Source organism: Bombus huntii, chromosome 3, assembly GCF_024542735.1.
Source record: "Bombus huntii isolate Logan2020A chromosome 3, iyBomHunt1.1, whole genome shotgun sequence".
In the NCBI taxonomy this organism is placed as follows: Eukaryota; Metazoa; Arthropoda; class Insecta; order Hymenoptera; family Apidae; genus Bombus; species Bombus huntii.
Window position 1 is genome coordinate 9,691,623 of NC_066240.1, and position 27,366 is coordinate 9,718,988.

At 38.5% G+C, this 27,366-nt stretch overlaps 2 protein-coding genes across 2 annotated transcripts in view; one reads left to right on the forward strand and one right to left on the reverse strand.

The window, feature by feature from the left end:
- The window catches only part of LOC126864350 (fibrillin-2-like), a 31,536-nt gene extending 10,896 nt beyond the window's left edge, over nucleotides 1–20,640 (forward strand). Inside the window, exons 3-42 of the mRNA XM_050615620.1 lie at nucleotides 3,656–3,738; nucleotides 4,300–4,407; nucleotides 4,560–4,694; nucleotides 4,784–4,886; nucleotides 4,963–5,147; nucleotides 5,747–5,995; nucleotides 6,244–6,399; nucleotides 6,561–6,845; nucleotides 7,117–7,239; nucleotides 7,330–7,578; nucleotides 7,658–7,777; nucleotides 7,858–8,073; nucleotides 8,401–8,600; nucleotides 8,705–8,885; nucleotides 9,245–9,550; nucleotides 9,709–10,050; nucleotides 10,311–10,436; nucleotides 10,552–10,885; nucleotides 11,115–11,281; nucleotides 11,356–11,684; nucleotides 12,068–12,494; nucleotides 12,776–13,129; nucleotides 13,212–13,325; nucleotides 13,401–13,559; nucleotides 13,716–13,930; nucleotides 14,180–14,537; nucleotides 14,610–14,755; nucleotides 14,860–14,968; nucleotides 15,041–15,325; nucleotides 15,509–15,934; nucleotides 16,182–16,430; nucleotides 16,492–16,695; nucleotides 16,778–16,903; nucleotides 17,098–17,337; nucleotides 17,405–17,577; nucleotides 17,961–18,155; nucleotides 18,231–18,335; nucleotides 18,550–18,702; nucleotides 18,790–18,993; nucleotides 19,229–20,640. Coding sequence (XP_050471577.1) covers nucleotides 3,656–3,738; nucleotides 4,300–4,407; nucleotides 4,560–4,694; nucleotides 4,784–4,886; nucleotides 4,963–5,147; nucleotides 5,747–5,995; nucleotides 6,244–6,399; nucleotides 6,561–6,845; nucleotides 7,117–7,239; nucleotides 7,330–7,578; nucleotides 7,658–7,777; nucleotides 7,858–8,073; nucleotides 8,401–8,600; nucleotides 8,705–8,885; nucleotides 9,245–9,550; nucleotides 9,709–10,050; nucleotides 10,311–10,436; nucleotides 10,552–10,885; nucleotides 11,115–11,281; nucleotides 11,356–11,684; nucleotides 12,068–12,494; nucleotides 12,776–13,129; nucleotides 13,212–13,325; nucleotides 13,401–13,559; nucleotides 13,716–13,930; nucleotides 14,180–14,537; nucleotides 14,610–14,755; nucleotides 14,860–14,968; nucleotides 15,041–15,325; nucleotides 15,509–15,934; nucleotides 16,182–16,430; nucleotides 16,492–16,695; nucleotides 16,778–16,903; nucleotides 17,098–17,337; nucleotides 17,405–17,577; nucleotides 17,961–18,155; nucleotides 18,231–18,335; nucleotides 18,550–18,702; nucleotides 18,790–18,993; nucleotides 19,229–19,450 — 8,461 coding nt within the window. The 3' untranslated portion in view covers nucleotides 19,451–20,640. The remainder of the gene's footprint in view (nucleotides 1–3,655; nucleotides 3,739–4,299; nucleotides 4,408–4,559; nucleotides 4,695–4,783; nucleotides 4,887–4,962; nucleotides 5,148–5,746; nucleotides 5,996–6,243; nucleotides 6,400–6,560; nucleotides 6,846–7,116; nucleotides 7,240–7,329; nucleotides 7,579–7,657; nucleotides 7,778–7,857; nucleotides 8,074–8,400; nucleotides 8,601–8,704; nucleotides 8,886–9,244; nucleotides 9,551–9,708; nucleotides 10,051–10,310; nucleotides 10,437–10,551; nucleotides 10,886–11,114; nucleotides 11,282–11,355; nucleotides 11,685–12,067; nucleotides 12,495–12,775; nucleotides 13,130–13,211; nucleotides 13,326–13,400; nucleotides 13,560–13,715; nucleotides 13,931–14,179; nucleotides 14,538–14,609; nucleotides 14,756–14,859; nucleotides 14,969–15,040; nucleotides 15,326–15,508; nucleotides 15,935–16,181; nucleotides 16,431–16,491; nucleotides 16,696–16,777; nucleotides 16,904–17,097; nucleotides 17,338–17,404; nucleotides 17,578–17,960; nucleotides 18,156–18,230; nucleotides 18,336–18,549; nucleotides 18,703–18,789; nucleotides 18,994–19,228) is intronic.
- Nucleotides 20,641–20,739: 99 nt separating this feature from the next.
- On the reverse strand, nucleotides 20,740–24,603 carry LOC126863580 (galactose mutarotase-like). Its single transcript, XM_050613846.1, has 7 exons — nucleotides 23,580–24,603; nucleotides 23,243–23,373; nucleotides 22,952–23,151; nucleotides 22,714–22,887; nucleotides 21,905–22,146; nucleotides 21,335–21,506; nucleotides 20,740–21,258 (listed from the first exon to the last, which is right to left on the reverse strand). The coding sequence occupies exons 1-7, from the start codon at nucleotides 23,675–23,677 to the stop codon at nucleotides 21,043–21,045; spliced, it is 1,233 nt and encodes a 410-aa protein (XP_050469803.1). The 5' UTR covers nucleotides 23,678–24,603; the 3' UTR covers nucleotides 20,740–21,042.
- Nucleotides 24,604–27,366: the final 2,763 nt, after the last annotated feature.

The window sequence follows — 27,366 nt, forward strand, 5'->3', positions numbered from 1 at the left end:
ACAAGCCAAGTCGAAAGAAATGGAAGCACTTTTTATAATGACGAACGTAGAAAATTGGGCGGATGAATGATGATCACACTTATCGATTATCTATATGTATATTGGTAATTAGAAAATGAAAATTTTGAAATCCAGCTTTGGTAGTTCTAGCGCTGAGCAAGTATCGCTGTAAATATGATTCTATCGCTGTTTATGAAATAACTGCCTGCAATTTCATTTGCGTAATATTAATGTTAATGGCCATTAAAAATCTTTGCAAATTTTTCAAACTCCTCGCCGAGTTCTAAGCGTAATATAAGCATTTCCATAACTTGTATTGCAACATTCTCTCGCTAAATTGCCATATCTTTTATCGAAAGAAGTGTCAATTGCGGCAATTAACAAGCGGTCACCGATTCTTCGTCGAAGGAACTCCTTAATCCCCTTCGTAATTATCAGTGGCAGAGGATAATAAGCGGCACGATAAATTTCTATCATAACCCGTTGATATTATCCCCGTTGGTTTCGTAATACAGACTGGCCTCAATAGGCTCCTTTAATCTCTCGATGTAGTTTTAAGAGATCGTAAATAATGCTCGATGTTTGCCCTACCTAATTCTCCGTCCACGCGTTTTTACTCCAGCCTCCTATATCCATTTTTATTTCTTCTATCTTAGGACGCGTGTATGTGTGTGAACGAAGCACGACCTTAAACGCAACGCAGTCGCGTTTTGATCGCTTTAATTTTAATGGACTATAATCCATCATCTGGAGAGTCATTCCAGCGGCCGTTTCAGATCCATTAAGCGCACTTTCCAATTGAACTTTTAAGCCCACACCCACCGCTGAAGCTGTTTAGACACGCATCAGGGTTTGTGCAGTTAGTTTATTGGATTATTGCGCGAGCACGCGAACGCGCGCGCTTCGTTACCGCCAACCATTTTGCGAATTAAAGCGATGCCATGGACAACGTTGGAGGTTACGTTGCAACGGGCGCAACATTTTTCCTCCTGGTTTTATTTCTGTGCTCTCTTTGTTTCGTTGATTGGAATGATTGAATGCACTTGTGCCTCGACGAAATGATCGGTATTTTCGAAGCGATTGATCGAAGGTCTACGCTTTCAGCTGTTTCCATTTAAAGATTATAGGAAAATTTACTAAAATTTTATGGCCGTTGATTTGATTAATTTAGAAATTCTCTACAAGATAAAATTGCAATACACGTGTAATACATAATATTCGTATCTTATAATTTGAATGTTATTTCATAAATTATTAATAATAATTGATATATTTATGTCAGTTGATATAAACTACATTTAACCAAATATAGCACAAAATCATTATAAAACTACCCAGGGAGAGACTTCTTGCTTTATCCTTTTCTCATCAACGAAATTTATAGTTAAACGAATATCGAAACGATAAATCATCCAGGTAACTGGATCCTGAGTATCGTGAAAAGAGAAAATCACGAAAGGTGTGGTTATCGCGAGACCGACAATGATTAATTTTTATCGCGTGATTTAATTGGAAAATTACAGTTTACCAGAACTCGTTGGTTCGTTGAGAATTACGCGATGGATGTGAAAATTACTGTCGTGAGAATGTTTCAGCCAATCTGTATGCAGATCAGCGACCCCTTCCGAAATCTCTTCATTATCTCGCGAATCAAGCGTGTCGATCGTCGCGTACAATTACCTGTGAAGTGTAATATTTAACAGCTGCCCCTAATGATACCCTTCCTTAACGAATTACTGACTGAGATAAATGATCCTAGTTTTTCTGCGGATTTCGTGAATTTTTCAAATCTGTTATTTTAAATTCTTGATAAGTTGTTAATGTTAGATACATAGTCAATGTTATTATTAGATCTCAAATGATCACTCTTTTATGGCAAATTCAAGAGAGCAGGAACGTGCAACATTTTGTATGAAAACGCCTTCAAAGAATTACTATTCCTCTTTCACTATTCAAATCATACATAATTGATTCCTCATTTTCATTACTTTCATAAGAAGTTTCTAAAAGGATTCCGGAGGCTTTCGAAAATTATCGGAACAATTATGCACAGTAGTATATATAACAAAACAATCTCCAAAATTATCTTCTTTTTTTCCCGCTACAAACGGATAAAAATTATCCCAGCTTCCATTATTTCCATGCGAAGTACATAAAAGCTGCGCGTGCTCACGCACAGAATCACTCGAACGATTGTTATAATAATGTAGATGATGTAATATATTCATATAATAGGGAAATATCAAACAACCTGAAATATCCTCCATTTTCTCGCCGCTAAAATCGTACAAAAATTATTCTTCGCTTTCATTTCGTTACTTTTATACGAAGTAGGTATCTAAAACGGTTTCACGGGTCCATTGAAAAAACGAAAATTTCGCCTTGATATCCACGATTCCGGCGATAAAGCGTCGAAACGGGGTCGCGTGACGCTATCAGAAGGCGGAAACGGAATTTTTGCAGGAAACGCACGAGCTCGCTGACGAAGGAACAAACTCCGGTGAACACGTTGTCGTGGCACGCGTTCGGCTTGCAAGCGACGTCACGGAAAAGAAAAAAATGGGAAGAGAACGCGGTGTGCCACCTCGGAACAAGGCGGCCATTCACATCGAGCCGCCTGTAATTAACGTCAGCTGCTATAGGCGGCCTTTGAGTACTTCCACTTACGCGCCTCGGCGCCGCGGCTCACTTCGCGTCGGCGTATTTACACGCCTGTAAACACGACCCCCTTTTTTTGTCCTTTTTCCATATTTCCATAGGCTAGCTGGTTCGCGGTTTTATTCAATCGTGACGACAGCTTCGATCCATGAGATCATCTTGAGCTCAGACGTAAAGAACCAAGAGGAGGGGGTTCAAAGAGGTTCGAAGTCCGTTTATTGGCAGCCGTGAGATTGATTATTCGAACGTGTCGAGGGTTAATGATTAGTCGACGATTCTGCAGCTATTTTACGGGTTCAAAGGTGGAAAGCGGGATAATACCCCCCTTAATTTCGCTTTGTCTCTCGCTTGTTTATTAGAGCTTTGGATAAATTTTGTTTCTGAATGAGAATTGATAAACATTCATCTACAGGCAAGCGATGCAACATCGTTACAATTGCATAGTGATGACGGTGTATACTTAGGCAGATTTATATTGTCAGTGATGCAATGTACACGAGTGTTCGATCTTGCTACCGAAAATATAAGACTACTAAATAAATCATGCAACGTCACTCTTAGCGTATCACAAAATCACTATGATCGTTTATATAATAAAATATCTACCATAGTATCTACGAGTTAATCCTTGATTGGATAATTAAGTTACCGATGACAATTTAAATTATTTAATAATTTTAATACGCTAACAAATTATCTGCTATTTAATAATGTAACGAGTTACTTAATTTTTAAGTATTTCAACTCCGTTTGCGTATTCTGTGTTTTCTGTGATAAACACCATCGGTGGAAATGAACATGTGAAATACGAAATATAGAGTTAAGATATAATAATCTAAAATTATGTAATTTAAATCACATCTAATTCAAACCGTTGTAATCGCCTACAATTCAATGATATCAACTGAGAGTAACGAAGAGAAAAGAATCTTCCCAGAGTAGCTATTACCAGCCAGCTTTCACCACCCATTACACTTATGCTCGTTTAATTTTCCAGGCCGAACGTGTGCAGGTCAAGATACAAGAATTACTGTTGCCCCGGTTGGTCAAAGAAGCCTGAGACCGGCCTCTGCGTAATTCGTAAGTACGGAGACCGTAGCTCGTATCTGGAATCGAGGCTCGATCATAATCGAATCTCTACGTCCCGTAATTGGACGTGATCTCACGAGCTCGAGTACATTCAATTTTAGCGTTCATTATCGAAACCGCCAAGCTGAAAGGAGCATCGCGATCATCGAGAGGCGCGCATTCGCGACGAATAATTGCATCCATTGCGCAACCAGCAAATGAGTGTTCATGCGACACGACCGATCGACTTCTCCAACGAAATTACTTTAATGGCCTGTTACACGCTTCCTGTTGATCGCATTGTCTCCACAATGCTTCTATATAGCATGGTTGCGCGCGAATGCGGTCGCGATACCGATCTCGAGTTCAAATTTCAAATGGCTTCGTGTCTTGTAATGAAATATGTGACTTTCCTCTTTCGATAAAGATTTCTTTCGTATTATGGCAATGTAAAATATTATATAATTTCTCTTAAATAATTTGTGTTTGAAAATCTGAAATTTACTAATGAAACAATATCTCTTGATTTATGAAATATGGAGCATGGAAAGAAAAATATCGATATCTTTTTAGCTATATGCGTTAGACGATGCGGCCCACTGGGCAGATGCATCAGGCCGAATATTTGCTTGTGCGATGGTGGCACAGTATCTTCGTCTTGCAGCAGCAGTCAAACCAAAGGTGAGAGAATATTTCTTTGGAATTTTAGAAAAACTAAAATGTTTACAGCGACAAATAGGCAGCTGCAATATTTAAATTGTATTTATTAAAAGTGAACGAAAGCTACTTATATTGTAATTTTCTAAAAATAATCCATGTGTCTACTCTCGTAGTTACTACACACGAAACTGGCAACGCGTTAGATAGGGGTGAATCTGGAAGATGCAGGGTGCATTGTATAAATGGCAACTGCGTGGATGGCAAATGTCAATGTCGTAATGGATATCAGGGCGAATTTTGTAACGAACGTGAGTCATCGAAATTTATCGTTTCGCCTAATTCCTTACAATAATTTATGCTAGACACAATTCGTGATTTTATCGTCTATTTAAAATAGCAATTTGTCGAGAGCCATGCTTGAACCAAGGAAGATGTATTGGTCCAGATCGTTGTGCATGTATCTACGGTTATACCGGTAGACGATGTGAAACAGATTATAGGTATGCGACTATTTAAGGCCCTCATATTTCGATTGGTTCGAGAGCAGTGATTTCGTTAATCTTCCTTTCCCTTTAGAACTGGACCGTGTTATACGAAAGTGAAAAATGGACAGTGTTTGGCAAATCTGCAGGGTGTCGTTTGCACGCGACAGTTGTGCTGCGCCACCGTGGGCAAGGGCTGGGGTCACCCTTGCGAAAGGTGTCCCGCCCGACTCGACTGCGAGCTGGGTCACTTGAAGACTAACCAAGGCCAGTGTGTTGGTGAGTGATTACTGGATTGCAATTTTGACAATTTATGGAGTTTTATATTTTCATAAACACGAAGAAAGAATGATAAATAAATACGAAGAATTCTATGTTATAACGAGTATTTCGCTTTTTTCGGTTATACTTATACGTATGCTTCATTTTTGTATTCTGTTATTCTGAAAGTTTCTTTCGTTTTATAAGGAAATAATAGATGCACAACATTTTTTGTATTATATTATTTTATTGAATTACGTATGATCCATTTTGTAGTAATGGAACAAATTTTGTAGCAACAGAACAAAATGGATCATACGTAATTCAATAAATAATATAAAACAATGTCGTGCATCTATTATTTCTTTATAAAACGAAAGGAACTTTTGGAACAATCTAATATATTAACATGTAATTGACACAAATGAGTCGAATGATTACAATTATGATATTAATGAAATTTATTTAGAATTAAAGTTATCGAATTGTTCTTGTGATAATTTTTCGTTTCGAACAATTCGAAGATAGTACTTGATTATATATATATAAAATTTCAACTTGTGGTGTCTGTAAATTTAAGATTCGTTGAGGTTTAATTTTATATCATCATTGATTAGATATCAATGAATGTGAGGCGATACCAGGCTTATGCGAGGGTGGCAAGTGCGTGAACACACCGGGTTCATTTACCTGCGAGTGTCCCGATGGTCAGGCCAGAGATCCCGAGACCAACTCTTGCAAAGATAGAGACGAATGTCAAGAAGAAGGAATCTGCGCAGATGGACGATGCATAAACACGAACGGTGGCTATTATTGCCTTTGTAATCCAGGATTTATCCAGAGCCAAGACCGAAGATTCTGTATCGGTGAGAACTATAAGTGATTGCAAACGAATTACAAACGACTTACTTGTGCATTCATGAAAATCATCATAGAAAATTAATCGATGAGAATCAATCATGAATATCTTCGTACGCTCTATAACCAGGCTATTTTTATATATCTATACCTTTCATAAAAATACGAAAACTTTTGTGAATGACCGTATGTATTGAACAAAATTATCGACAAAAATGATTCGCCAATAACGATATCGCCATTGACAAAATCATAGATGGAAGACAAGGTCTGTGTTACACGTCCGTGAACAGAAACGGGCAATGCAAGAATCGGCTTTCAATGAGGCTGAGCAAGAAGGATTGTTGCTGCGGCAAGAACATGGGACGTGGCTGGGGTGACGAGTGCTACATCTGTCCGAATCACGGAAGTGGTATGTAGAACGGCAAAAATGCTAAACGATACGAAAATAGCAGGCTTACGACAAATAATGAACGTTCAAGTGGAACGAACGAAAATAAAGTCACCCAGAAAGCGCAGATAATGCTGATAGTAATGGCGAGTAACGGGATCCGTGTTATTACTCAATTATAGACGATTACAACAGGCTTTGCTTGCAACAACTGCAGCCGATCATCGCGATAAACGAGTGCGCGCTGAGACCGGACATTTGCGGAAACGGGAAGTGTATAGACACAAAGGACGGATACGAGTGCGCCTGTTATCCTGGATTCACGAAGAAGGCTGGCAGATGCGAGGACGTTGACGAGTGTCTGTTGGGATATTGCCAAGGTGGTACTTGTCAGAATTACGAAGGAAGCTTCACGTGTGAGTGCCCGCCGGGATTCGTCGTTTCTGGTGAAGGCAGATATTGCACGGGTAAGAAATTCGAAGAAAAAAAAAATAAGAAAAAGAGAGGAAAATTATAAATAAAAAATAGATTAAAAAGATAGTATCGTCTGTGTCTATAGATAGCTGATACTTTATAAAATTTATGTAAATTTGTGGAATATCATCAGAAACACATATTTCGATGGCCTTAACATCTTGATATCGAACAAATACGCTTAAAGTTAATCAAAATCAGATGTCTCCAGAAAACCAATTATCTCGTATTGAATGAATTTTTGTTTGACTTCTTTTTCTATAGATCACGATGAATGTCAGGACACCGGAATGTGCAATAATGGGCATTGCATCAACATGAACGGATCTTTCAAATGCAAGTGCAACGATGGTTACACTTTATCTCCTACAAAAAATACTTGCATCGGTAAACACAGTTTATTTTCCCTTTCCTATATGGAATTAATAATTCATGATTTTCTTAGATTTAATTAACCAATCAATCGTACATTTGCAGATATCAACGAATGTGCCGACAATCCAAGAATTTGTTTAAACGGTCGATGTGAAAACACACCAGGATCGTATCATTGTATTTGTCAATCTGGATTTACAGCCTCTCGAGATAATACGTTCTGCGTAGACATGGATGAGTGTTCAACAAGTGGAATGTGTGAGAATGGAAAATGCGTGAATATGGAGGGATCCTTCAAATGTGTCTGCGATTCTGGCTTCCGAATTGGACCGGACCAGAGTCACTGCATCGGTGTGTATTCCTATTTCTTCGTAAATGAAATTTTTTCCAACTCTGATATTGGAAAAGTAAAGATTTTATCGTTGACTAGACATCGACGAATGCTTGAGTGGACCGTGCCAAAATGGTCGCTGCACCAATACTCCTGGTAGCTTCCGATGTGAGTGTTATTCTGGATTGAATCTGGGACCAGATGGAAGATCTTGTTTAGGTTAGTCTTGATTTATTTTCTATTTTTTAATTAAAAAAGGTTTCAGCTAATTTACATGGAAATATTCTAATTAATATCAGATACGAGGAGAGACCTATGCTATTCCCAGTACAGAGACGGACAATGCTCGAATCCTACATCGACAGCAGTAACAAAATCAAGTTGCTGCTGTTGTACTGTAATACTAGGACAACCTATGGGCTGGGGAAGCACGTGTCAACCCTGTCCACTCCCGGGTACCAGCGAATTTGACGCTTTGTGTCCACATGGCGCAGGAATGACTTACAATGGAGATGGTAATTACCGAAATTAATAAGAAAAACATTCTTCTTGTACTTACGGAAAATTTTTGTGTTAAAATATAAATAAGTATAAAGTATAGAAATAGAAATGTATATCTGCAGAAGTATATAAACTGACAAAAGTAAATTACTAGTTACAATATTTGGCAGAAGAGATAAATTCCTATTTAGATTCAATTCTTCATATTTATAAAAATATCAAATTACATAAATACTAATTATAGATAGAACGTAGACAGCATTGAGATATATCTTCTAAATTAATAGCAATAATTTAATAAATTATGATTAGTCAACCTACTCTCTTGTCCCTTAAAATAGATATCAACGAGTGCGCACAGAATCCGAATATCTGTGTGAACGGTGGCTGCGAGAATCTTATGGGAACCTATCGTTGCATCTGCGACAGTGGCTACGAGGTAGATGCTACAGGAAAAGTTTGCAGCGATATAAACGAATGTGAATTGGAGGAGTCATTGTGCAGTGGTGGTCAATGTCGAAACATCCCTGGGAGCTTCCAGGCAAGTAAATACTCGCGTGTTAAACCAATCTTTGATTAGGTGTAACGATTCGTCGGAAGATACGCTCTGACCAATTGAAACATTTAAGCATGATATTCGAACAGTGTGTTTGCCCGACTGGCACGAGATTCAACACGGGCAACCATATGTGCGAGGACATCGACGAGTGCGAGGAACTTGGACCAGATGTTTGTTTGAACGGAATCTGTGTAAATGTTCCGGGTTCCTACGAGTGCGAGTGTTCTCCTGGATACATTCTGGATCACACTGGCCACATTTGCATGGGTATAATATTTAACATATATATTAAATAATTAGCAAAAAATTGAAAGTATGGAAACTTATGAGTAGATTGATATGTCTATGAGATTTTATGTTTTCATAAGGATAATTGAAGAAGTAAACTCTAAGTAGAGATTTTTTATTTACATTTAGTACTGAAAGGAGTGAAATGGTATTATGCAAAAGTGATACAATATATCGAAACTAAGAGACTGATTGAACTTTAGAAAATACTTTGCAGCCTCTTTGTAAATCAGATTAGATATCTTATTAGATATCTTTATTATTATTTCCTTTTAATACATTTCAATTGAATTTTTGAGAAAATAAAAGAACGAAAATACAATTAAAATTCCTCTCAGACAATAGGAGAGGTTCCTGCTGGACCAAGATGATAGATGGTCGATGCGAGTACAATTTGCCCAGACTAGCACTGAAATCTGAGTGCTGCTGCTCGGTGGGTGTAGCCTGGGGAAGCCCGTGCGAACTCTGCGACCGTTCAATCTGCGAATGTTCTAAGGGTTACGCGAAATTCGGCGGGAAAGACTGCGTGGACGTAAACGAATGCGAATTAAACAGTGGTATCTGCAAAGGTGGAGGCACGTGCGTGAACACCGATGGATCTTATCGTTGCGAATGCCCTCCTGGTTTAACTTTAGATGCAACGCGTGAGTTCTAAAAAATAAAATTGAAAGAAATATTCTTGTCTTCTTACTTAGATATGAAAAAATGTACGTTTTCTAACATAATATTTATTTTTTATTGATATATTTATTTTTTTTAATATATTTTTCTACGAGTAACCGTTGATCTATTTTTCGTATAGATATCACTTGCATAGACACGAGGCAAGAGACTTGTTATTTGGACTATCGTCATGGACAGTGCACAAATGCGATAGAAGGACAATTTTCTAAGAGTCTGTGTTGCTGTTCTGTGGGTCGTGCATGGGGTAGCGAAAGATGCGAATCCTGTCCAAAACCAGGCACCCACGCGCATCAAGAACTATGCCCAAGAGGAGACGGTTTTACAGACAAACAGGACATCAACGAATGTATCGAGTTTCCTGGAATGTGTCTAAACGGAAGATGCAAGAACACGGTTGGCAGTTTCAGTTGCAAGTGTAACCAGGGTTTTGCATTGGACGAACATGGAATTAAATGTAACGGTGAGTTAGATATTTATACACTGCTGAAGATATTACACTGCTGAAAATGATATTATATTTGTTCATTCGTGTGTTTGGAGTTTACTAACTTTCAATCGTGTTACAGAGTTATAATGTATATTATCTTCGTTGAAAATTTAGATTACCGAGTGTTTAAAGCATTTATCTAAATTTAATTATTGTTTGACTTCTTATATTAACGTTAAATAAAATTGTATAAAAATGTTTTGTATAATGTTTGAATCTCGTTACTTGTACAGACATCGATGAATGCGAGATCATGCATGGAGTGTGCGGAAACGGGACCTGCAGAAATACGCCTGGCAATTTTCAATGTGATTGCAATCCTGGATATCGCAGCAGCGATATAATGAAAATTTGCATGGGTATGTAACGTGAAATTAATCTCTTAACACTCTCGTACTAAGAAGATTTAATTTCTCAAACCAAGTGTTCAAAATACGACTCATCGTATTGATCCACAAACATGACGAATTTCAGATATAAACGAATGCGAGGAGATACCAGGACTGTGTCGAGGAGGAACCTGCATCAACACCGAGGGCAGCTTCAAATGTCAATGCCCGCCTGGTCACGAGTTGAGTCCTGACAAGCAGTCCTGCAAGGATATCGACGAGTGCTCGAGAACCAGTGGGATCTGTTCGAACGGCGTTTGCGAGAACATGATGGGCACTTATCAGTGCATATGCGACGATGGTTATCAGCAAACTGGATTGAAGTCTCACTGCGAAGACATAAACGAATGCGCTACCAACAACGGTGGCTGCGAGGACATCTGCCTGAACATGCCTGGAAGCTTTTCTTGTTCTTGCAGGTGAATTTTCTTTAATCAGAAATTTCTATCGTTATGGAAATGAGAATTGGTTAAGATAAGATTTTAATTCTTGCGATTGTAAATATAATTCTCTTATAATAGAAATAATATGGCGGATTAAAAAATGGGTGAAATTAGGAATGAAGTTAAAATTCTAAAAATTAATTTAGACATCTAAACGAATATAAGCATATTCTAACACATAGTAAATCATCTTTCATTTAAACAGCACTGGATTCGCGTTGAATCTCGATGGTCGATCGTGCGTGGACATCGACGAATGTAAAGAAAACCCGCGAATCTGTAACGGAGGAAAATGCACTAATATAGCTGGCGGCTACATATGTACTTGCACCGATGGATTAATTCCTGGCAAGGATAGTGCCTCTTGCATTGGTAAGTGTAGTCTTGAGATTAGTCAACTTTCAAAATCTCCAACATTTAATTACCCAGATGTTATAACTGTTCAGATGTCGACGAGTGTACCACGCGGCCAAACATTTGTGGCTATGGTGAATGTTACAATACCATTGGTTCTTACAATTGTCGATGCGAAGAAGGATATTCGGTGAAGCCAGACCAAGGTCCAGGATGCACCGACGATGACGAATGTCTCTTAAACGCGTATTCCTGTAGCGAATTCGCGGAATGTCAGAACACACAAGGTTCATATGAGTGCACGTGTCATGAAGGTTTTGTAGGGAATGGAGTTGAGTGCAGAGATATCAATGAGTGTCTAACGAATAACGGGGGATGCGATTCTAATGCGCAGTGTATAAATACCGAGGGATCCTTTAAGGTACGCATTATATAAATCAAATAAAATACAGTGAAATAATATTTATCTATTAATATTATTATTATAACTAATAATAATATTATATTAACTAATAATATTAACTAATGATATTAACTAATAATAATGATATAGAATTTTATCAATTCTTCACACATATATGATTTTTTATTTAAATAATATAAGTTCAAGAATTGGATCAGTCAGTAGAAATTCATTTAATCAAGCAATACGTAACATTTTGAATAAATACATTTCAAGCAAATAGAATTCTCGTATTCAATATTATACGTACATGTTCGAAACAATTAGAGGATCGCTATTATAATCAATTTTATTGCATAAGCAAATAAAAGAAATTAGAAAATGATTCCTAATTGTTTTAGTGCGTCTGTGACGCTGGCTTTAGAGGCGATGGCTATGCCTGCAAGGACATCGACGAATGCGCCAATGACAATACTCTCTGTGAAAATGGACACTGTCTCAATTACCCTGGGTCATTTCGATGTGAATGTGAAATGGGCTTCATGCATCCTGACGAAAATAACGAGCAAACTTGTGTGGATATAAACGAGTGCGAGATGTTCAGTAATCTCTGTGTATTTGGGCGGTGTGAGAATATATTCGGTATGTTCCGCTGCGAGTGCAACGAAGGCTACAAATTGGATGGTTCAGGTGGAAATTGTACAGATATCGATGAATGTGAGAATCCACAGTCATGTCAGTATGGCACGTGCATAAATACTCAGGGGAAATATATTTGCAAGTGTCCGCCTTATTACGAGTTAGTCGAAGCTGGAAACGCCTGTGTAGGTAAGTGACTCTTTTTACATTGATTTTTCTAAGAATTAACTTCTTAAATCAGTGCATTCAGTGCAGCAAAAGAAATGGAAATAAATGGAAATTCTGGTGATGGAAACTGATATTCGTATAAAATTTATCCATTTGTACTAATTGTAATATTTTACAATATTTAAAGAAAGAATCATTTTTCATTTAAAAAGATGCATGACATAAACATTTTCGTCGCCTGCATCGAATGTCCAAAATTCTTTTAACGTTTACAAATTTTTAAAGTGAATTTAATATTACAGATAGACGAAAATCGATGTGTTTCACCGGCTTCGAACACGGTACCGGAAAACCGCAGTGCATCTTCGACGTAGCTTCTTCAGTTACCAAAGCGACCTGTTGCTGCAGTATTGGCAACGCTTGGGGAAATCGCTGCGAGGAATGTCCTCGCGCTGGAACCAAAGAATTCGAGGAATTATGTCCCGGTGGTTCCGGGTACAGACCCAATCAGGAGACTGTCATTTTAGAGGACATCAACGAATGCGAGGAACACGAGAATATTTGTCAGAATGGTCATTGTACTAATACCTTTGGTAGCTTTATGTGCTCCTGCAACGAGGGCTTTATTTTGGATGACACTAAAACCAGCTGTATAGGTATTATTGAATTTAATTATTTTAATTATTAAGTACTTTGGATCTGAAGAAACTCATGGTTTAATTATTCGCATCTGTATAGACATAGATGAATGTGCTTTGCATCCACAAATATGCGGAGTAGGTCGCTGCATCAACGATCAAGGAAAATATCATTGCGAATGTCCAGAAGGATATATGGCAATGCCAGGAGGAAGTAAGCAAATATCATTCGTGTTATTATATGCGTAACAAAATTTCCGACATTTAATAAACTTGAATATTTTCCCAGAGGAATGTGTCGATATGCGAAAGGAATCGTGTTACCTAAATTACGAGGATGGTCAATGTTTCAATTCCATGATGCAACCACAAACGAAAATGTTGTGCTGTTGTTCCATGGGAGCTGCTTGGGGAAGTCCTTGTGAGAAATGTCCAGCTGATAGAACTCGTAAGATCCGAGAAACTTTTTAATAAGATACCCATTATAGAGATTAATAAAATACCGATGTTCTGCTTTTTTAATCTCTGTCACTTCTTGCTTAATAATAATTGTCATATTAATACGAATTAACCTCTAATTATTAAGATTAAATGTATCGTTTAGGAGAGCACGACATTCTATGTGGCATGGTACCAGGTCAAATAATGAATCCCATAACGAATCATACGGAAGAAATCGACGAGTGCGCCCTTATGCCAACAATGTGCACTCACGGTCGTTGCATGAATACTCCTGGCAGTTTTGAGTGCCAGTGTGATCGAGGATACGTGTATGATCAGGATTCGCATCAGTGCATCGATGAAAACGAATGTTTGCAGGTAAAACAACGTAACATAATCTTTCAAATAATTTTCGACCTATAAGTACTATTGCCTTAAATGTAAAAGGTTAGCAATCAAGTGATAACAAAAATTCAATTATATCTTTATTATTATATTATATAATATATATCACAATTTAGTTATACGTATATTTTTCAGTGTTGATTTCTTTCGTTGGATGGCTATTTTTATTTAGGTATATTTCTCAAAATATTTTTATTCAACTATTTTATTTTTTCATTCAAGATTCCAAATCCTTGCAGTGGCAACGCGCAATGTATAAACAAGCAAGGTTACTTCGAATGCGTTTGCCCAGCAGGATACAAACTAGGCCTCAGCCAACGAGACTGTGTGGACATCGACGAGTGCTACGAACGACCCGGAATTTGCAACAATGGTGCATGTAACAACTTGCAAGGTAGCTTCCAGTGCGTCTGCCGTCTTGGTTTCGCATTAACGAGAGATAGAGATAACTGCGTGGACATCGACGAGTGTCAACGCAATCCGAATATTTGCAACAATGGAACTTGCGTAAATACACTTGGATCGTACAAATGCATCTGCTATCAAGGATTCAAGCTAAGCCCTAATAATGATTGCGCTGGTAAATTCTATTTTATCCACAAAATTCTTCTGCTCTTATTTCACGAATAAAATGTCTAAACTTTTTGAACAGACATCGACGAGTGTCGAATAATGCCATTCCTATGTCGCAATGGAAGATGTCGAAATACAATTGGCGCTTTCAACTGTGAATGTGCTGATGGCTATGTGTTGGCTCAAGATGGTCAGCACTGTAGAGACATCGACGAGTGTCACGAAGTAAGTTGTTCGTAGGAACAAAACTTTTCACGATTCTAACTAATCCAATACCGTAACTGACTGAAATCTTGTTGAAAATATCACAAAACGAATAATTGCATCAGATTCCTGGACTCTGTCCGTCACCAGGAAAATGTCAGAACTTGATGGGATCGTACATATGCAACTGCCCTCCGGGTTACGAGTTGGATCACACGAGAAAGAAGTGCGTCGGTGAGTAAAATATTCAACAGACTACGTAACGTGATTCGAATATTTCAATTATAATTGAAATTTATATATCAGATGTGGACGAATGCGAGGAGACGCAAGGAATTTGTGAAAACGGTCGCTGCATTAATACAGAAGGAGGAGTGATCTGTGAATGTCCTGTTGGATACAAACTAAGCGACAAACCAAATTCGATGCGGTGCATCGATGTCAGAGAAGAACTCTGTTACGATCGGTATATAAGACACGGTGCACGATGTTCTTCTCCTCGAACAGGCGCCATGACGAAAAAACATTGTTGTTGCACTATGGGAAAAGCGTGGGGGAAATACTGCGAAGAGTGTCCTCCAGAAGACAGCGGTAAGTACTTCTTCTATTATAAATAATTTTTAAGAATAACAATAAGTAGAAAATACCTCAAAATCTTAATAAACGGTGATAAAAATCATTGATTAAACAATAGAACTAAATACATAGGACGATACTATATCTACGATAGATAATTTAGTCTAATTAAATTTTTGTGTGCATTTTTTTATACAGAGGAATTCAAAAGGCTATGTCCGGAGGGACCAGGCAGAGATGACACAGGGATCGACTTGAACGAGTGTCTGTTCATGCCAGACGCCTGTGTCGGTGGCGAGTGTATCAACACTGATGGTTCCTTCCGGTGTGAGTGTCCCTCTGGATACGTATTAGATGCAAGTGGCAGGCGTTGCATTGATAATAACGAATGCTTGTCCCAACAAAATATCTGTGGCAATGGAACGTGCACGAATATTGACGGTGGTTTCGAGTGTTCCTGTAACGAAGGATTCACTCCTGGAGTAAATCAAGTTTGCGAAGATGTGAACGAGTGTCTGGAAATCGGCAACCAGTGCGCGTTCCGGTGTCACAATGCGCCTGGTTCTTTCAGATGCATTTGTCCTTATGGTTACACTTTGGCTCCCGATGGACGACATTGTATAGGTATGAATATTATATACGTACAACGTATCATTTAAAACATTTTGTGGAATATAAAGCTTGTTTTTCTCTTTGCATTATACATTTTTTCGCACGCATCTTATTTTCATTTCATTGATACTTATACTTTACTCGCGCCTAAGTATGTAGTTATAGTGTTAAAAAATAATGCGAGAAACATTGTCACGGGTTTTCTGAGATTTCTGACAATTAAATCACCGGATTAAACGCTGTACAATTATCTTTTCAGACGTGGACGAGTGCGCAACACCAGCGAACAGTTGCAAATATCAATGCAAGAATCTTATTGGTTCCTTTATGTGCATCTGTCCACCTGGATATCAACAAATCGGTATGGCTGACGAGTGTAAGGATATCGACGAATGTGCGATTAATTCAGGCCTATGTCGAAATGGTCGATGCGTCAATCTAGAGGCTAGTTATCAATGTCTCTGCTATGATGGCTTCGAACAGAGTCCCGATGGAAAATCTTGCATAGGTATTAAAAATTAAAAACAAGTATCAAACTACTCGATATTAAGTTCCAACATTGTTTTCAGATCGCAGAATAGGTTATTGTTTCTTGCAAACGATCGCTGGCAGATGCACCACAAGAGCTTCCGACGTAAAGACAGTGACAAAAGCAGACTGTTGTTGCACAATGGGCGCAGCTTGGGGCCCGTATTGTGAGATTTGTCCATCCAAAGATTCTGACAATTATAACGAACTCTGTTTGGACAAAGGTTTTTCAATAGACGGTCAAGGTACTTGAATTTTCCTTCAAGTGGAACAATTTTCAATTATAACTCAACTTATATATAATCCGAAAACGAAAATTTCTTTCAGATATCGATGAATGTAAAACGATTCCTGACTTGTGCAGAAACGGGTTGTGTATCAATACGCTTGGTTCTTATAGATGTGTATGTAATAAGGGTTACAAGGCTGATAAATCTGGAACCCAATGCGTTGGTAGGTATTCGTTAGATTAATGGTAATTAGAAATTTGAAAATACAAAAATTCACAGATTGCACATAGCGTTCAATAGAATATACAAAGATATAAGATTCCTTCAAATACATCCAATGACATTACGATATACTCATATTATCATCAACAATTATCTATCAATAAAATTGACTTCACGAAATATGTCCAATTCCAGATATAAACGAGTGCGAGCTAACGCCAAGGCCATGCAAATATAATTGCCAGAACACGGAAGGAAGTTTCATCTGTTCCTGTCCTGCCGGTTTCATCTTAAATCCTGATGGCGTCAGTTGTAGAGATCTGGACGAATGTGCGACTGGAAATCATCTGTGCCAACAGAATTGTATCAATACTCAAGGCAGTTACACTTGTGGCTGCCAGGAAGGTTATACGCAAGATGGAGATGCTTGTCATGGTTCGTAGAAAGTTAAACAACTTTTAATCCAGCTTTATCGGAAATTACGTAATTCGATATCTTTTAGATATAAACGAGTGCGACCAGGCTGGAACTTGTCCGAAACCGGGTACTTGTGTCAATACTCTTGGCAGTTTCCGTTGTATTTGTCCGAGAGGATTCAAGCTCGATCAATCTGGACGAATCTGCGTGGATCAGAACGAGTGCGCTGACGATACCACGTGCGAACACGGTTGCCAGGTAAACGAAATAGAAAAATGATTCTTACTCGTCGTTTGAATATCTAAATACCTACGATAGTCTTCGCTTAAATTCTAATTCTAAGTAACGAGACTGCATCATTTAAATTTAACACCGCTGCACTTTTGTATTTTTCTGGTATCGAAAAATATCTGAAATTTGAGAAAAATACGATGGAATTTTTATTGATACATATGACTACTCGAAAGATATTTCTTAGAATATTAAGAACCTTTTTATTTGTTAAAATGAAAGCAAGATTGAAATGTAAAAATTCCAAGATCATAGTAAGATTACACAACTCTGTTGGAATTTTATGGAGTATTATATACTATATGTTTACTGGGATTAGCAAATTTTTAATTACTTGATTACACTCGTAGAACTTTATGGGAAGCTACCGTTGCGGATGTCCCGAAGGATTCGTTCAACATCTTTACTATAATCAGTGCATTGACGAAAACGAATGCAACACATCTCCATGTGGGGACAACACTTGCATCAACACGATTGGTAGCTATAAATGTGGCTGCCCGGATGGTTACCAGTTCGATAGTAATTTGCAAATATGTGTTCAGGTAAGTGTCTGTGTTCAGGAACAATCACAATTTGAAGTACTATGGATGTTAAAGAAGAGATGCTGGTGGGTTTAGGTTAGCGCCGGGTGCATCGGAAGTCCTTGCGCCTTTGGATGCACTCCCAATGGAGCTAACGGTTTCATATGTGGATGTCCCACTGGATATCAACGAATTGGACAGGTTCGTTTTATTTAAACAAAAATAGATTATACAAAAGAAGAATTTCGCATTTGTAAAATAATGTAGTTGTAATATTTAAACTACGTATTTTAAATTTCAATATTTGAATTTTGCATCTTTAACCTCGTAATCTAATTTTAATACACGGATTTTGCATTTTTTAATTGAAACTTCAATTTTATTTGAATTTGGTATCTTTCATTTCGACGACCAGGGTCATTGTCTGTCGACGATAAACCCACTATCGCAAGGACATTACGGCGAGGATATTAGCAACGCGCCCACCTTCGTGATAAATCCAGATCCTTATCACATACCACCTGCGGATGATAAAACTATATCGACAGAAGGTTGCTTCTCTTGCAAGGTATCTCAAAGCTCGATCTTAAAACTGAATCATTTTACTTCGATCAAACGAACAGGTGAAAAGAGTCGATCGCTGTTTTTCAAACAGGTAAATGGCAAAGGAAGACACAGAAGAGACTCACGATCGAAATCGATGGACCAAGAATTGAGTTCACGAAGAAACGAAATTATAAAGAGGCGGTTCGCCAGATCAGCGAAAAGGCACCATCATGGCGAGGAACATGTTCTTAGAATCAGTCTGAGACAGACCCGGCACCGAATGAGAATCATTAAATTGCAGCCGGCTGTCAAGGTTCGTTCAAAATTTTTGTATCGTCGATTTGTTAGAAGAGTGACAAAATTGGGAAAAGCGTATTTTTCGAGAAACCGATTTCAAACAAGAAACTTCATGATCTTTCATTTCGCGAAAATGTATTTTCAACAGAAATACTTTTAAGAATTCTAATTTCTATCAACGTTAACTTCAAAAGCAATTATTTCTAAAATTATTCCTCTTGCAATTTATAATTTTCTGTATCTATTTGCAGGACGAAGACATGGAATACACGATAGTTAAAGGAAACAACGACAACCACTTTGAGATAGTGAACGAGCACGGGATATCGGCTCTTCACTTCCGCAATCGATTAAAGGAACCTGGTCAATTCCGATTGGTAATCCATGGACGTCCACGAAACGGCATCAGCGAGGAGAACGAGGTCTGGGAAAGGCCTCTGACCTTTAGAGTACACTTAATAGTAACCGAGTAATTCTTAGGGAAACGTTGCTCGATGTTTCGGTTCTTTTAGTCAATTTTTACGTTGCCACTCAGAATACCGAAACGGAAGCTAATCCGAGCGGGAACGAGAGATTGCCGGGCTGAGTATTATACAGGCACGATTCCATTCTCGAATTAGACGCTTTGAAATTTGTGTTCATTTGCAGCCTGACTCGCGTCGTCTCACTGCCAAATAATTATTCTTATTCTTTCTTTTTACGTTGCTATGTAAAATGATTCTTTAACACTGCCTCTGCTTTTACGTATTTTCGTTCATTTTTATTTTTTACGATAGATATGTTGTCTTTTTTTAAACATTTGATATTTAACGATTGAAATAATCGAGTAAATAATCGAGAATGCAAATGTTTTGTAGAAAAATATTAAAAGGAATAGGTTAATGTTAAAAATACACATGGAAACACGAAACTGCCCTCAGAATCTCTGCCGTATGTTTTAACTGCCCGCAGTAACATGTTACACGTAGAAATAACACTCTAGGGATGTACAAAACGGAAATGAATTTTTCTATTAAACCTAAGTAAATGAAAAAGATGTATACATATACAGACATAGCTTTATATATTTATAAACGTTTATAGTCTACTAGCAGGTAACAAAACGAATTAGCGCGAACTGATGTAGAGATCGTAGATTAAATTAACCCTAGCATCGGCAACTCTTTTGATAAACTTTTTATTTTCTAGCGAAAATACCCGAAAATCGCTCTGAATTCATTCGATCATTCGATATTTTTACGTCAAAACTTATGCAAAAATTTTAAATAGCAAAAATTCACAGCATTTTGATTGTCTACATATAGGGTTAATCGAGATTATCAACACACAAATAACGAGATCGGTAATTTTATACCAAAATTGTAGATGGTTCTCGATAAATGTCTATATTTCTCTCATACAGTTGCACAAAGTGCCTTCAGGACAATTAAAAGAGAATTATATAAGGAAGGTAATGTTAATCGACCCGATAATATGTACAATTTAATTAATAGCGATCACTGTGTAACCTTAATTGTGTCATTAAGGCGAACACACTCGATCGTTCTTACGATAAATATGTGAATAATTTTCTGAGACTATGACGGATAATTTTGTACAATCGGCGCGGACAAGAAGATTATTCCAGCCGAGATGGTTCACAAATATATGTATTATAAATCTACGTTCTTTTTACTAATATTCATTGATCTACCCTTTAATTTATTCAAGACCAAATAGTGAAATAATTGATCAAAGTTGAGCAAACGCAACATTATCGGTACATGTAGGATAAATTAACTCACTGTATGTATTTGGATTTAAAGAAAAACTCCTATAATTCGGATAAAAATACCACCATTGTGGTATAAATATTTCAATTTCTACAAATTAGAATTATTAAATTGTAGGAGATAGGCGGAGCAAGAAATAGTGATTCAGAAAAATATTAAGCAAAACATTGTTTCACAAGCATAATGTTAAAACAAAATTTTGACAATATATATAAACCGAAAGAAAGTTGCAAATGAGATGTTGCGTAAAGACGATGTTGTCATGAGTTGGTTCATAGTTCATTAGTAAATATTCAAGTGGGCATATCTAAATTTTCTGACAGTAAACCAAACTTATATGTTACATCGTGTGCGTAAACCTGGCCAGGATAAAGTATGCAAGGAGGAAAATTGCTTATATTGACCGCATCGGGGTAGTTTTGTGGTGACAAAATGAACCCACCGTGCCTCTGATATCGTACACCATCCTTCCCCCAAATTTCTTTTTGTTGCTCTTTTATTTTCGGCTCCTGTAATGACGATGTTCAATATTCCATAGATTTATGATGATTTTGATCATGAACATTCAAAAGTAAATTATCTAACATTATCCGTGCAATCGCAGTAATCCTCAAAATCAGGTGGATAATTACAATCAGGATCTGGCAAATCGTTTCCGGTGGAAAATTGCAGTCCTGGATGATTCGAATATACTTCTAAAGTTCTTCCTGAACCAGGATGAATTATTCTTTGAGAAAAAAGAGGGAAAAGGGGGTTACATTAATGGAAAGTAACCGAGAGTTAATATAAAGCATCTGTATTATCAAACGTCTGCAAATTTCAAATGTCTATATTTCTATCATACGGGTATGTGACTTTAGTACACTTTGGGGTAGTTTTATATTACGGCTGTGTAATAACGTTGACACGTGAAAAAACTATAAATTCGTATATCGTGAATAAATTATTCTATTGATTTATAATTATAGATTTATAATTATACCTGAAATAATATTATAGAACAATGGTAATAGTATTAAACTATGAAGTAGCTACATAGTATAATAAAATTAAAAAAAAAAACAGGTAAATCGCTATAAAAAGAAATTGATCGTAAAACTAAGGGTAAAGTTTACTCTGCCATTGTGTATGTAAGTTGACTGTTTCTACACTTACCTAGCGTGAAATCGGTAAGACCAACTGCTGGGACTATTTATGCAGAGATTTTGATTGTAACCACCCCCTGGTACGATGTAAAGCCGCCTCTTGGTTAACTGAGTCGGTAAACGTAGGTCGAACACTGTACGATCAACTGGATATATAGCATCTGTCGGCAAATTGTTCCTAATATCCGCAGGTGTCCAGCTATCTGCGTTCAACGAAATTAGATGTTTCTTCAATTCGCGTGAACCAGCAGCCTGTAGCAAAAACAGAAAGAAATAATTTGATTAACAATTGTCCTTTGATAACTGTGATTTTATTTTCTAATACATACATCGGGTCGCTACAGAAAGTTCGTTCCAATTTTTAAGAAACTTGATTGACATGAAAGATCATACTGAAATGTTTTCCGTCGTAAAACGTGACAGCTTCTGGAAGGATGGAATATTCAAGTTGCGTGAAAGGTGGAGAAAAGGTGTGGAACAAAATGCCACCTATATAATTCGATAAATTATCGAATCGAAATGTAAATCGGAACGAACTTTCAAATGAACGAATCATTTTTACTTTCAAACCAAATTCAGAGAAGCTTTCTGGAAAAAGGAATTCAATAAATAAAATAGTGATTTAAACATGCTGAACATACATTCAGCTCTTACATATTTACCATATACACCTATAGATCCATTTTGCAAAAAAATTCTTTAATTATAATAAAGCATGAAATTAAAACCATGCTGCATAAGCAGAAAATAGGATAATGTTGTATAAATAGAATTGAACGAGTTGAAGAGCATAGTAGGTAATGTTAATATCAACTTTACATGACCAGCGAGATTCATCAAACAATTAGAAGCAATGTTAACAGGAGTTGGTTGCGTAGCAGTAGCACGAATATTCATAAGAAGTTGATTATCGTCGGTCCAAGAATATTTAATCTGCGTTAACATATCTCCTGGGTATCCTTCGTATTTTGCTGGACTTACGTGAGACATAACCTGTTGCATTAAATAGATAGGAATAAAAACTGATAACTGAAAGGATAATTATGAAAATATTCACCACATGCTTCTTCATTATGCAAGAATTCCAATTAACATTATCAAATCCAACGAAGCCACCGTTAAAATGGTCAACGCCATTTTCATCATTCGCAGATAAACAGTAAATCTTGTTTTCAATCCTCATTTTGGCACAAGAAATGCGATTCACCACTCGTCCGATTATACTTCCTATGTACCTGTTCTTCAAATAACCTGATTATATTTTTCACGAATGAATTCTCGAAAACGATAATCAAATTGTTTGTTCATTTTTGACACTTAAAGAATTTTTGACGAATTTTTCTTTTACCCTCCATATCGTCGAATCCTAAAACAACATCACCTAAAATTCCTGATTGATTTGGAACTTTAATAGCTTGAATACCAGCGCCCCAAGATATCAACTGCACCGATGCTTTGTGTTTGTTCGTCATTGTGTATCTGACGGAGCAAATAATGGAAGAATAAAGTAGGGAAACAGGAAATATCGAATGCACTGCCGGAAATAAGGTTTCATATTAGAACGTTTGCTGTCTAGAAAGAAATATTCAGTAGAAATTTTCATTTTTTAATTATCTTATACTTTCGTGAACCATAGTACAACGAGCATAAAAGTCCTCATGGCCGGCAGCATATGTGTGATTTACCTTCTAACAATTTCGAATGGTTTATTATATTTATTACGATCTGGCCTGGGAACGAGCCCAAAACCATCTTCCTCGATAAATGTTTCCGCTACGGACATGATGCAACGTGAACACGAATTTACTCTCTTTTCCGAACGATTTAATCCTCAACGGACAATTTAGCCCGCTTGCATCTCCACTTTTTCAATTTCCCGGTTAAAAAGCCATTCAGCCGACCTGTTTTCACGGACAATTTTGACCGTCGATCATTCAACGAGGTTACGAAACCGAAATACCTGTTCGAAAGAGCAGCAACTTCGCGTCGAGAAAGAGGAAGAAGAAAGCGAGTGTCAGTCGTACACAATGATGCATCAAAGAAAAGAATCCACGATTTATTCTTACACGAAGATATTTTCCGAAAGGAAATTCCTTGCTCCGAGAAATGCATTTTCAAACATTTAGACGGCGTGTCAGAAACGAAGAGTTCGTGAATTCATCAGCGTCGACACCCTCTTTCCGCGATTCTTATAGCTCCTCGCCGGAACTCCTCAAAGGGAAGTGTTTTCTCGAAAGCGCTCCGAGAAGAAACGAGGCGTGAGTATACGCGAACACCGCACAAAGTGTCATCAGTTCCACAAAAGAATTCGCGATTTTCAGGTGGAATACGAAGAAGAGACAGACAGATAGAAGGCGGAGAGAGGAAGAGAGAGGGAAAAAGGGAGAGAGAGAGAATCAGAAAGCGACAAACTACGAGCAAAACCCATTACGCGAAATCAGGGTATTATCGTGGTTGCAAGCGAGCGACACAAATCCGACAAGCGCGTCTCGTTTTAACGCTTCGTCACCGCTCTGACGAGTCATCCATCCCTCCGGTTGTCACGAAGGACCGAACGCGTAAGCGTTACGGGGATGGGAGGGAGACACAGAGTGTCGAGAGCGGAAAGGCCCCGAGGTGTCGCAGAGAAACAGGGCGCAGGGACGTGAAAAATGGAAGAAGGAAAATGGAGAGCCGCGAAGGCATTCGCATCCCCGAGGAAAGCGCGGATTCTTTCTCGGTGCAGCAGCCGACTGATCAGTCTCAATTCCCGCGAAGCGTTTCGAGGCTGCGGGAACACTCGGTGGAAATAATTACATTAATGGCGTCGGGCCTGGAGAAAGCTGTTGGATACATCGGCAGATGCCCACCCCTCTTGGCGTTTGGCTCTTCCTCGAGAAACAGAAAGCAGAAACTCGCCTCCTTCTCCAAGCCCCCTCCCCTCTCGTGCTAGTTTCAATGGCGAAACATGGAACTGACGGAATAATGCTCCACCCACGGGCTAAGGTATACCAACGGTATATAAAGATATATAAGGTATAGGAGTGTACCTTCTACCCTTCTGCTCTCCTCTTGCACTACCTCGCGCCCCCGTTCACCCTCCTTCTAGCCACGCACTCCCTCACTTTCTTCTTGACAATGCATAATGCCATTCTGCCGCGGTAACGGCAACAATGAACGCGCACGTCCTGCTGGAAAGTAATTATCTTAATGTCGACGAGCCCAGCGCCAACGAATGGAGTACACTCGCAAGCGAACGCTTGCCTTGTGTGAGGAATCTCTTGGCTTGGTTACTCCGCTTGCTTTTGCCCTCCCACCGTGTCACTCCCTTTCCTTTTGCCTTCCATACTTCCTTCCTTCCTTCCTTCCTTCCTTCCTTCCTTTTCACCTTCCTCTTCCTACCTTACCCATTCGCCCGCCTTGTCTCGTTGTTTCACTCTTGGATGCGGATTGTGCGCGGCACAATATCGATGCCGTGAACCGTTCCCGCGATATCGTGACAAATCGCATCGCAACACGCGCCGGAATTGTCTCGCCGCTTGATGAATACGCTTTGGAAGCAACCGGGACGCATTACCGGGTTCGTTGGTTCCGGTAAGATGGACTTCGACGTCGTTCAACCCCTTTGAACCGCGGGGTAAGATGTTGGATCATTTACTTCGTTTCATGCATCTCCTACGTGTATATATACGGGATTTCTTTCGCGATTTTCCTGCTTATTTTATTCCTTCTCCTCTTTGACAATAGGCAGCAATTTAATAGGGAAAGTTTACTATGGTGAGGTAGAGTTATTTAAGTCACCTAAGCTTCGACACTTTACAATTCAATCTTGAACTTTGGTTCAAAAATAACGAATAAGAATGAGAAAAGTACTTTTAGATTCGGTAAGAAAAAATATGAAAAACAAGGAAACGATTCGAGTAAATAATAAAATAAACGACATTAATATTAGTTAATACTCGAACAAATTTCCCTTTTGATAAATAGAAGTTACATCCAAATAGGTAACTATTGCCATCGAGTTGTCAAGTACACGATATACTTGCCTATTTATCGTAGCAGTATCGTACCACGCAAATTACTTAGTTCGTCGCAAATATCTCCTTCTGATTCAAATAATCCCATTTTACCTTATCGTATACCTAATCGTACGAACAATACGAGCTATACAGAGTAAACGTTATATATCGAGATGAATATTCAGTAACCGAAAAACGAGCGGATGAAATTTATAAATCGGTATACTCGAGACACTTAAGAGCGGGCCGATAAATCGATCGTATTAAAATCGTGACGGAGATCGGGGCTCTGCGAGGTACGCGACAGCGTAGTTCGTAATTCCATTGGTGTGCCTGCAGGCGAGAGATCCTTTGTAATCGACACGAGGGAGAGGAGTGAGGGCCAGAGAAAAGGGAGAAGGGAACGAAAGGATAAAGGAGGAAAGAGAAAGAAAGAAGAAAAAAAAGTGCGTTTTACCGTGACCAGCCGGATCGTATTATTCCCTTCTCTCTTCCAATCTCAATTAGTCATTACGTCTCACGGCGTGGCATAGCTTCGATGCCCTCCTCGAATCTCCCCCAACGTCCGCGGCTGGTTTCTCTGCATTAATTGCGTCTACGTCGGTCTACGCCACCCCCTTGGTTCTCCATTCGTTGCCCCCTCACTCCTATTTTCTTGGCTGGTGCCAGGGGCTGTTTCGACAAGGATTAGTGTCGACGCCACGAACCGCATAATTCGCCCCTCTCCACGAGGAAAATCAGATCTGCGGCCGACTAACACGAGAATCGCTCCCTCCAAGACGTTATTTACGTAGTAAAATCCGCTGTCGCTTTGGCGATATATAATGATTCCCAGTCTAGCGTTATGCCCGATAATTGATCGTTACGAGCCGTTTGTGCGTGAGGCTTCCTCGGAGCAGCTACGAGGCGTCACCGTTAATTTCCATACAGGTTGGACGCGATCGAATCTCATATTTGTGAGCGAAAGGTACAATCATACGGCGTCGACTGGATACGATATGTATTTACTAATCTTCGATCTGAACAACCGACGCTAAAACTTATTACGAATAAAAGTTGCTTTTATCAAATGAAAATCAGATTGTACCGTTAGTGGTACTCGATGTTATAAAGTAAGAGGTTAAATTGACTCAGACTTCGATAGAATCATTATCACCTCTTCAAAAATATCTAACTATAACCCGGTATACGCAATAACATACCCAACGTTAAAACGTTACGATGTTACAAACAACTATCAGAGTGAATCAACGACAAATCATACACTAATAAAAACGATTCTCGAAAAGCTTCACATCTTATACGAAGAACCACCCTGTAGATCGCACGTGTGTTCGCTACTGCTCATGCACGCGGTGGGCTTCAGCCGATCGCCAGTTACTCGAACGCGTTCTCGGGGAGTGCCCCAATCCCGATGCACGGTAACGGTGCGCCCACTTCACCCTCGCCATCCAAGCCGTCCAACAACCCCCTC